Consider the following 10,995-nt stretch of genomic DNA (forward strand, 5'->3'; position numbering starts at 1 on the left):
CCACAACATGACACTGCTGAGAAGGAAGTCCAGTAACAGCATTGCAAAGCATCAGGCATGTAGGGAGAAGATAGACATATTAAGTATACTGTGCTGGACACGGGATATGAGCAAGCTATGGGATGAAAAGTCCTGTCACAAATGGCTGAAGCCATACAATGAGGCTTGAAAACAAGTGCTAGGCTGTCTAATCCTTATTGATAAGTGTTGCCACCCTACAGACCAGAATTTGAGGAGCTGAGGCTCAACAGAGAGTGTAAGACTCAGGTATAATCAGACAGTCCTGGTTGCTGTAGCTGAGCAGCCAACCCACTGGAAATAGGAAAGGGGTGGAACACACAGACAGCAGGGACATTGTCAGCCATGCTCAACAGAAACACATGAACTGGTGGGACTGGCATTTGCTCAGAAAGGACAATGCCCCTTCAAAGCTAATGAGCGTACAAAACGCTGAGCAAAAGTCTGCTGAGCACTCACAGCCTCGGTCCAGCCACTCCTGCAAGGTGGACAGAATCAAAGATGCTGAAATAGGTGCTAATCCCATCCCTCAGATTTCTGACACCGAAATAAAGAGCAACCACACATAAGGGGGGTGTGTGTATGTGTGTGTGTAAAAAAAAAAAAAAAAAAAAAGAAAGAAAAAAGAGAGAGAACAGGGGAGGGAAGATGATGCCCATAAAGGATGGCTTGCTTTGTCCTGCAGAAACAGGAGCCAGAGCAGGAAGAAGGAATGTGCATGTGTGTGTGCACCATGTGGGACAAAGGGAGCATATTTCTCTTCAGCCAGGAGCACTGCTGTCATCTGTCAGCGTCGTACGCGTGTGTACAAGCAACACCGAACACTCTTTGCCTTCCAGTGCCTTTGACGATGGGTTTTTCGTGTTGATTTCCTCATTTGAGTTTTCCTTTTGGCTCCCCTGCTCGAAGTGTATACATCTAGTTTTGATGACATTCAAACATCCCTTCCCAGGCTCGCCTCCCCGGCCCCCCCGGGGCGGCTCCCCAGGGCTGACCTCGGTCCAGGTGAAGGAAAGGGGGGTCGAGGGGGTCGGGGGTGGGGGCGGGTTGCGCAGCCTTGGCCGCCGGGCGGGAGCGCGGTTTCACGCCCCGGCCCCTATTTCCGCAGCGCCCCGCGGCTGCTTCCGCGCCCGCGGGCTCGCCGGGTCGCTGCGCCGGTGGACCGAGAGCTGGGGGCTAAGGGGAGTGGAGGCAGGGAGGGCTAAGGGGGGTGGGGGTGTGGGGGGGGTGGTCTGAATGCAGGGCTGCGGTTACAGCGGTGGAAGCGGCAGACAAGAGTTTCTGAGTGGTTAAAAAAGTTCGGATAATCAAACTGTGTTGCTGTCACAGATTCCCCCCCCCCCTTTTTTTTTTCCCTACCCCCTCCCTCCTTTTTTTATTTTTAAGGCAGTTGATGTGGTAATTAAGAATTTGGTGAGAGCCCGGTCAGGTCACCTCGTTTCTCAGATCAGAGCCCCATCAGAAATTCTTTCAAGTGTCCTTCTGCGTCGCCAAAGATGACAACAGCAAATCAATAAGTGCTTGAAATGAAAGGGGTTGCTGGCTAGCCCCCGAGGCTACAGATTTTCGAACCGCCGGTCTTTTTTTTTTTCTTCTCTTTTCTTTTTTTTTTTTTTTTTTTTTTTTTTCCCTGAACTTCTCGCATTCCTTTGCACTGCCTCTCCTAGTAAGAGTTGCCTCTTTATCCCTAGTCTCATGCCGAAGGTAAGTGCCCTGTTAGCATCTCTACCGCAGGACGGGCCCCGCCGGCTCCGGCTGCGTTTCCCCGCTCCCAGCAGCCGGTCGCGGCCGGGAAGGTGCGAGCCGAGAGCAGCCCCCGCTCCCAGCAAAGCGGCAGACACTTGCGTTCCTCCTTCTTTTTCCTTCTTTCCTTCCAAAAAAAAAAAAAAATAAAACAAAAAATACAGATTTGGGGTAAGGGATTAAAGCAAAGGGAAATAAATACGGGAATCAGTGCGTGAAGCTCAGATGACGCTGTGTCAGCAGCGGTTGCTCCGCTCCGGTTCGCACCGACATCCTTACCCCCAGCGTGCCCCGAATGAACAATCTTTCTAACGACCGACGTCCTCGGGACGTTTTAATTAGGTAATTCATTAGTGAGTCAATACGGCCATTTATATATTCTTTTAGATCAAGTGGTTAAGCGCTAATTTCGAAATTATTGTAAAACACTGGAATACGCGAGGCATAGTAATTTTAATTAATATGCAAATCAACGGGTCCATTTGAAATGCTTATTTTTTTAACAACTGTTGTATTGTAGCGTCGGGACGAACCGCCTGAATGAGCAATTTTGAAACCAGACCTGGACAGGAAGAAAACATTCGAGCAGCCCAACAAATCAATGATGTTTGAGTGTGTTAAACATAGCCAGCTATGGGTATTTACATACTCGTTTGCTGTCAGATAAGGAGCTCAGAGAGGTGGGAGGAGAGGCTGGGGGGGGGGTGGGGGGGTTGGGAGACGGGAGGGATTGCTTGCGAGGGCTGAGATCATAATCCGGGAATGAAGAAAGTAAATGGCCATGAGTTGCCCCATCGCACACTTTGGAGGAAAACTCCCCGTTCCGCCGGTCCCCCCGCGCTGCCGGCCGGTGCGAGACACCGAGGGGTGCCTGAAACACGGCTTCGCGTTCGGCCACTGCCACATACGCTTTGCCTTTTGTTGTTGGCTTTTTGTTTTGGTTTTTTTTTTTTTGTTTTGTTTTTCTCTTGTTTCCTTCCCCCCGTCCCTGAGCAAAACCCTCCCGGGCCGGCAGCGGGGAAGCAGCCCGGCTCCTCCCGAGGCTCCCACGCCGAGACCCGCAATCACTCGGGGAGAAGCCCCGCGGCTCCCGCAGCCGTCGGGAGCACCGCTGGCTGCGCCAAGTGCTTGCAAACGGATAGTCGCGACAGGCGTTTGTGAGAACAGCTTTTCCGCCTGTCGGGGCGAGGAATAACCCCGGGCCGCTCCCCCAGCCGCTCCGAAGGCCGGGGTGCCCGCCGGGGCGCCGGGCCGGAGGGCCCCCAGTCCGACCAGTCCCGTCCCAGCCGGGCCGCGGGTGCCGGCTGCCAGCCCGCCGCCGCTCCCCGCCTCAGCCCGCCGAGGAAAGGCTCCTTCGCCTCGCCGGGGTTTTTAAAGCTGTTGTCACTGCGCCGGCGGGAGGGGGGAGCCAGACTATAAATACAGCCGCCGCGGCCTTTGCTCGCCCTGAAATCTATTATTACATTTATTGCTTTGACAGAAGGGGAAAAAAAAAAAAAAAAAAAAAAAAAAAAAAAGTTGAAATCCGCGTATTAAGTCGGCTCCATAGTTTCCAGACACCTTGGAACCCCTCTTCCACGGCAGCATGTCTAATGTATTCCCTGGTGATTCTGGGCATTAATTAGTTGTTTAATAGGAGTATGACTAAAAATGTAAAAGAAGGATTAGGACCGTGAAACGTATGTCCAGCTCCTTCCACGCACTCGAGGAGGGAATGAAAATCACCCTGTATCTTATGTTTCTGCAGAAGCCATTTGCATTTCCCACCAGCTGCTCACTTCAGCCGCTCCGGCTCCGGGGCGGCCGGAGCCCGCTGCCGCCGGGCGCGGAGCCGAGGGCGGCCCCGCTCCGCGGCCGCGCAGCAGACGCGGGCGTCGCAGCCTGCTTTGCTTTGCCTTGCCTGCCCAAAACACAACGGGGCTGGGGGGGTGTGGGGTCGATGCGCACTGGCGCAAGCGGTTTGCTTTTCCCTGGGAAACACAAGTGCGAGGCGGGAGTCCCCCTCGCTCCGCTCCTTCGTCCGATGCGCGGGGAAACTGGATGTAACCCGGCAGAGCGCTCCCAAGGGCAGAAAGGCAGGTAGCCAAAGCACACACCGACTTCATTTATTTCTCCCTAGAAAAGCCTCCCACCCGATTTCGTTTCTTGAGAGAGGAAGCGGCTGCTGCGGCGTCGCCTTCGAAGGGCCGGTCTGTGCCCGCCGGGTGCCGCGGTGCTGCTGGCGGCGGCTGGGCTCCCCCCGGAGCCGCGGCAAAACGACCCGCTGGAAACTTGGCCGCTGCCAAGGGTTCGCTTTCCCCCCTCCGGCAGCAGACGCCTAGCCCCCTGCCCACGCCTCTAAATAACTAAAATTCACTCCGGGCTGAAATCATTTTAAAATAGCCACAGATAGATCAGGTGCAGCCTCCGAGTTAAGAAAGCGCCTGGTTTATTTTCGCGTGGTCCCTCTACAAACAAAGCCGCGGAAATGCTGCGAGAAAAAAAAAAAAAAAAAAAAAAAAAAACGATCGCTCTAGTTGGGTCTAACGCAGATATCCGACTTCGTTAGTTTCTTAAACACGGAAAACGTCACAAAATCGAAAATAAATTCCCCCCTGGCGCCAGCTCGGTGGCATTTGGGGGAAAGGGGAGAGAGTCTGCCGTAGTGTTTTCTCGCTATCGTCCGTAAACGAGGCAGGGCGAGTAACAGAGATGAGTGGCAGGATTTTGGCTACCCCCGGCCCTGCGCTAGCGATACGGGCACGAATAAGAACCCCGGGGATTTAAAAAAATTAAAATAATCTTTTTAAAAAAATACAAAAGTAAAAAAAAAAAAAAAAGTAAAAAAATAGAAAAAGTAAGAAAAAAAAAAATCGGCCAAAAAAAGTGGTTTAAAAAAGGAAACCGGGACCTCTCACAATGGGTCGGCGATCCCTCTTCACACCTGGTGCAAGGACAGCCGCCGGCCCGGGCCGGGAAACTTTGGCCACAGTTACTTGTGCCCCCTCCCCAGGCGGGCGGGGTGGAGCGGGGCGCGCCCTGCGCGGACGCGGAGGGGCCGCGGCCGTCCTCGCTCACCTCGGTTCTCCTCTGGCTACCTAGCTCTCCGCCGCGCCGCCTCCGCCGCCTTTTGTCCTTCCTCCTGCCCCCTCCGCGGCCGGGGGCTGCCGCCGCCGCGCCCGTGCCCGCGGAGCGCCGCGCAGCGCCGCGGAGCCTCCCGGCCCGGCCCCGCGGCGGGACGCGCTCGGTGGAGCTTCTGTGACGTCAGTGCCCGGGGAGGCGGGCGGGGCGGGGCGGGGGCGCGGGAGGGCCCGGGGAAGGAGGGAGCTCAGCGGCGGCGGCGGCTCCGCGGCCCCGCAGCCAGCGCAGGAGCCCGGCGCGGCCCCGCCGGCCCCGGCAGCACCGGCACCAGCGACGCGAGCGGCGGGGCGGACAGCGCGGCCGGCCCCGGTGAGTGAAGGAGGGAAGGGGGAGGGAGGTTTAGGGGGGATGGCAGCGGGGGCCACAACACCCAGCTCTGCGCGCCCAGGGCCGGAGCTGCTGATGGAGGTGCCGGCGCCGCCGCGGCCCGTCCCGCAGGGCAGGCGGCGAGGGGAGCCGGGGTTGCCCTCCGCGCAGCTTCCCCGCCGAGGAACCGGCCCCGCGCAGCGGCCGCGCAAGCAGCGCCCTTCCCGCCGCCGAGCCGCGCAACCGGGCGGGGGGCGGCAGCGGCGCCGGGACGGCCTCGGGGCGCCGGCAAATCCCGGCTGAGGGATCGGCGACCGGGACACCCCCCTCACCCCCCCGGCAACACCCGCAGGGGAGCGGCGGGGCCCCGCTCCCCCTGCGCGCACCGCGGAGGGGTAGGCCCTGCACGGAGCCCCGCTTTCGATCGGGAGGCAGCGGCCGCGGGCCTCGGGTGAAAACGCTCCCGCCGAAATCACGGACCTCAGTATATCGGGCGTCACTGAGAAATTTGCCAAGGGACTTTTGGTTGATTTTTCTTTTTTTTTGGGGGGGGGGGGGAAGGAGGGTTGTGGGGTTTTTGATTGTATTTTTTTGTGGGGGGGGATTTTGTTTGGTTTGTTGGTTGGTTGGTTTTGGTTTTGTTTTTTTTTATTTTCTCCCCGAAAGAATAGTGATATTTTGTGTCCCAATAGGGACACACACAAAAAAAAAAAAAATCCCGCGTGACACCGCTTTTTTGTCCGCGTCCTGCAGTGGTTGTAGCCGGAGTGCTCCGTGCAGGTTGCTGCTGAGCGGGCCCACGAGCCGCGGAGAAAGGGAAAGCTCGCAGCGTGGAGCGCTTGCTGGGGCCGGGAGTGCACGGAGGTGCCGAGATATTTAATTGCGAGCGGAGGAGTGCTCGGAGAAATGGAAAAACGAGTGGAGTTGCTTTCGTTTGAGTCGCCGGGTCGGAGACAATAGGAAAACGCTTCTCGCTCCCCTTGGCCCCGCGCTGCGATGTGGTTTGCAACAAAAATTAAAAGAGGATACGGAGAGGAGAAAGGGAAGGAGCGGTACGGGCAACTGAGAGCGAGGAAGGAATAATAATCCGTCCGGGAAAGGCACTTTTCTCCGAGGAGACCGGCGATTCAGGAGAGAGGAAAAACTTCCCCTCGGTGGCGGTGCGTGTGCGTGGGGGGAGCTCTGTGTCTCCACTCGTGAGATAAATCAGCCATCGAGGCAGGCGGCGGGGGAGGGCAGCTGAATTTGTCATGCAGGACTAATCTTGACGGAGACCTATCCCGATTTAAGGACCATCGGCGAGGAATTAAGGTTCTCTTAATCGCTTTCCCGATTCCTTTAGGCACAGCTCCTGTGCTAGGCCCGGCTGCTGGAGGAGCCGAGTTTCTCCCCGGCGTCCTGCGGATTTGAATAGGAACGGCCGTGTCACAGAGATACCCGGAGCAGCCCCGATAACCGCACCTCTCCCCTTTTCCCCCCTGTTTTTCCATCCCGCCTTTTTTTTTTTTTTTTTTTTTTTTTTTTTTTTTATTTATTTATTCCATTCCCTTTTTTTTCCCGCGGCGGGGCCCCGCACGGCGGGTGCGGCGGCTGGCGCGGCTCAGCCCAGACGTGCCTCGGCTCCAGGCGGCTGCATTTCTAAGCACCAGCTAATAATGCGCCCAGTTCAGACATTAAAAAAGAGGCGCAGAAAAAGAAGAAAGATTACCGAAATGATGGTGACATGCAAATTTCCCCCCGAAATTATCATAAGTAAACATTTGAAGCCTGGACTAATAAAATCCCATCTGTGTTACTTCATATCGAGTTAGTAGAGAGCTGTGATAATGAATTTTGTAATATCTCACGAACAGACATCTCAATCAGGCTCTAATCCCGTGATTTTACCGCCCGACCTCTCAGGCCGGGGGAGGCGGCGGCCGGGGAGCGGGGCCTCGGCGGGCGCAGCCGCGGCCGCGCGTTTCCCGCCCCGTGGGCTGCCGGTACCCGCTGCCCCACGTCACCCCCGGGACCAGGGTCGGGGTGTCCCAGGGCAGAGCACGGCCTCGAAGTTTGGGGTCCCTCCTCCACCTCCCCAGATAACGAGGGGTGGACGGAGGCCGAGCGGTCCGACGGGCTGGGAAACCGCCACGGGAGTTTGCACCCTATCCCGTGGGGTGGTTAGAGTGGGACCGGAGGTTTGAGGCGGGGAGAGGGGACACCGTGTGGAGGCCGCTGGGGAGAGGTGGGTGTCCCGCCGGCATCGCTGCGACGTGACTGTCGGGCGGCTGGATTTCCTTTTCGCAGTTATTTTTCACTCCCCAAATAATTGTTTTAAAACTCCGATGCCTTCATTTTTTATTTTTTTTTAATTTTTTTTTTTTTTTTTTGCAGATAACGGGTAATGGAGTCCAACTGCCGCAAACTTGTCTCCGCCTGTGTTCAGCTAGGTAAGAGAAACCATCTCCCGCCGGGCCGGAGGCAATGCGGCCCCGTTGCCGTGCGCTGCGGTGCGCGGGTGCGGAGCCAGCCGGGGCAGTCCCCGCAAAGCGGCGCCGCCTCCGCGGAGGAGTGCGCGGCAGCGGGCGCTGACCGCCTCTCCCCTGTCCGTGTGCGTGTGTGTCCCGTGTCCCCGTCCCCAGGGGTGCAGCCCGCCGCCGTCGAGTGTCTTTTCTCCAAGGAGGCGGACATCAAAAAGGGGGAGCTCAGCGAGGCGCCGGAGGGCCGCCGGGAGCCCGCCGGCAACAAACTCTTCGGCCGGCCCCCCCCCAGCGCCAATGGTAAGCGGCGGCCCCTCCGCGCCCTCCGCGGGCCGCACGGCCGGGAGGCAGCTCCGCGCCCGCTCCGCGCACCTCCGCGCCGAGCCGGGCCCGCCTGCGCGGCGCCAGGGCGCCCCCTGCTGCCCGCCTCCTGCGCGGCGCGGCTTTGCGCGGCTTTGCGCCCGGGCGCCACTTGCGCCTGAGGATGCGCGGCCGCGGGGAAAGGGAACGGGAAGGGGAAGGGGAATGGGGGGGGGGTGCGGTTCACGGGCACCCCCGCGGCTTCAGGCGCGCACTCACACCCGCCGCCACCGCGTCCTTCCCCCCCAAAACCCGGCATCGCTCTCAGCGCGCCTCTCAGGTACCCGCGGCGTCGCTCTCGTATTTATTTTTATGTTTTATTTTTTGACATACACCTCCCCACCCCCCCTCCCCGCCCGTAAACAAGACGTCAGCCCTTTCCTTGCCCCCAGAGAGGGGGCACCCCCGCAGCGCCCCGACTGCAGGCAGAGCCAGCTCCTGCCTCCTCCTCACCTGCCCCTTTCAGGGGGTCTGGTAGCCGAGCCCGAGGGGCGGTAAAGCAAAACAGCAATGCAAACATATTACAAAGAAGAAAACAAGCGCTCTGTATTTCGCGAGACTGTTTAATCCAAGATAAACGTAATTTTGTTTAAATAAAATATATTAACCTGAATTAATAATACAGGAAACTAGAGTGAATTAATAATGCACGTATTCCTGGTCTCGTGGTTAAACACTTCCTTGTAAGAATACTGTATTAACCCTGTTTGGCCAAACAGCTCGCGATTTCTCATATAACATCCAGTGATTTCAGGAGGAGCCACGTCTCCTTCCCGAGTCCACCCTCCCCCAGAGACTTCCAGCGGGATTTGCTAGCTGGACATCAAAACCCCCAGAAGAAGAAACGTTTAGGCTAAAGCAAGGTTAGCGAGCAAAATCAGGGGTAATTCCAAACGCGAAGGTATTACGAGCCGATAATTTTTAATCCCGGAAACATACATGATATTAAATTGTGCACAAATAGGCTTTACCAGGGTCTGGCACTTTTTCCCTCGGCCAGTAATAAGTGTTAAATAATGTGGAAAGGAAGGGTGACATTGCTTTATATATGGTTTGCAAATAAGAAAGGCCTTTTTACCCTCCCCTGCCTTTTCCTCCCGACGAACAGGTGGTCTTAATCAAAGCCCTTAGCACGATCTAATGGGAAAGTGGGGACCTTTCTGATATCATAAATTTATGAGCCCTTCCAAGTCAGCTTTATTCGACTAAGTATTTATAAAAGTAATATCCACATATGCTCCCTGACACGGTAACTTTTACTTCCTCTGCCGAGAAACAAATGGTTATTTTCTTAACCATCAATTATGAACCCGGATTATTGTAATACACGCAAAATTTCCTGCCTCGTTACCATATCAGCCGGTCTGTTTTTAGCTCGTCGGGCTGCAGGGGAAATTGCTATCTAAACACCTCTAATGCCATTAATTAAAATATTAAGTCTGAGCCGAAGAAGCAGCGCGGGGGGTTGCCCGAGTGTTAAAACCTGCCCATTTACGGGGAAGCGCGGGCGACCGCGGGTGCGGATAGATCCCTGCCGAGGTGGGGACATATCCCTGCAGACGTGGGGATCCATCCCTGCCGAGGTGGGGATGGTCCTTGTGTGCAGCCCCAGCCCCTGTCTCTGTGCGATGGTTCGTGGCAAGTCCTGAGACGCCCTGAGCTGCTGGGGCACCTCACTGCAAATCGTAGAAATCACGGGTGTTTTTTTCGTGATTCGGGCGGGCTTTATTGGGGCTTGGCTTTGATTCGCTTTCAGTGGCGCGGCGCTCGTTGATTTTTGCCTTGTCTGACCGTCAGGACTTCATGTTTTATGGGATTTTCCTCGCAAAAAGTTTGGTTCTTGGAGCGGGCTGGGTGGGAGGCGGGGAAGCAGAGCAGGGGTTATATAGGAGGACCCCCCCCATCCCCGTCAGAGTTCAGTTTCGGGAATTACGAGGGCGGTCATGTAATTTCGCGAGTGAGGCACCATCGGTGGGCAGAAGGAGAGTAATCGCTAACTAACCGCTTTGGTAAGGATAGTAAAAAATGCGAATGTTTGGTCAAATCGATGCTCCTGTGAAAGGAGGAAACGAAATTCAGTGGGAGACGCTCCAAAACGACATGGGCGCGCTGGGTTCCCGCGGGGAAGGGCCGCGGGGAGACACCGTCACTCCAGAAGAAACGGGTCCGTGGCCACGCCGGGGAAAGTAAAATGTGAAAGTATGAAAATATTATTGCAGCCTAGAGTGTCAAACGCAGCCCGGCGGGTGTCATGTTTACCCAGAGAGACGGGGAAATTGCTGCTGCGTGACCAGTCCCACAAAATTAGCAAAAACTTCAGCACACGCTTCCACAGCTCCACAGCACGCGTAAATGGTGGGTTTATTCGAATAATTTTTATAGGGCGGGAGCTTGCTTAAACTATTTGTGTGTCTGTGTGTACATGTGTATGTAACACCATTTGTTAGCTCTGAATTCTACTTATGGAAACCTTTCCCGTAATCGATAATCTGGGTATTGCTGAAACAGCAGCCTCCAACACAAAACGTTGAAATTCCATTCCGCCTTATAGCATCATTCAGCATCACAAATTGATTATTTCAACTCTCACCCAAAAAAAAAAAAAAAATCTTCTGTCTGAATATTCCGTAAATTCACATCTCTTTTTCAAAAACAAAACCAAAAAACCCAACGCTGCTTCAGCTCTCCGTCCAAATCAGCTGAAGGCACGGCAGCGGGCAAAGCAAAAGGTCCCCGGTGCCTTTTTTGAGCCCCGGGACGAGGCGGGCGCGCAGCCTCCGCCCCCGCGGGAGGGAGCGGGCGCGGGGGGGGGTGGGCGAGGCGGAGCCGGAGCGGTGTGAGCGGCCCCCTTCCCCGCCACCTAACCTGGACAAATTTGTCCCCGGCGTTGTGACTCGAGCCGGGGTCTCCGCTGGCCGGGGCGGAGGCGCTCCGCTGGTGCGCTGCCCTGCGCGGCGCCGGGGAAGCTGCGCTCCCCTTACCGCAGCCC

At 56.3% G+C, this 10,995-nt stretch overlaps 1 protein-coding gene across 2 annotated transcripts in view; it reads left to right on the plus strand.

The window, feature by feature from the left end:
* Positions 1-5,140: 5,140 nt before the first annotated feature.
* PITX2 (paired like homeodomain 2) overlaps positions 5,141-10,995 on the plus strand; it is a 14,566-nt gene continuing 8,711 nt past the window's right edge. Inside the window, exons 1-3 of one of the 2 annotated variants that reach the window (XM_042796791.1) lie at positions 5,141-5,190; positions 7,561-7,616; positions 7,809-7,946. In XM_042796791.1, the coding sequence (XP_042652725.1) occupies positions 7,571-7,616; positions 7,809-7,946 (184 nt within the window). In that variant the 5' untranslated portion in view covers positions 5,141-5,190; positions 7,561-7,570. The remainder of the gene's footprint in view (positions 5,191-7,560; positions 7,617-7,808; positions 7,947-10,995) is intronic. The other variant, XM_042796790.1, reaches the window with a different exon arrangement.

This window comes from Tyto alba, unplaced genomic scaffold (genome assembly GCF_018691265.1).
Source record: "Tyto alba isolate M040663 unplaced genomic scaffold, T.alba_DEE_v4.0 Super-Scaffold_23, whole genome shotgun sequence".
In the NCBI taxonomy this organism is placed as follows: Eukaryota; Metazoa; Chordata; class Aves; order Strigiformes; family Tytonidae; genus Tyto; species Tyto alba.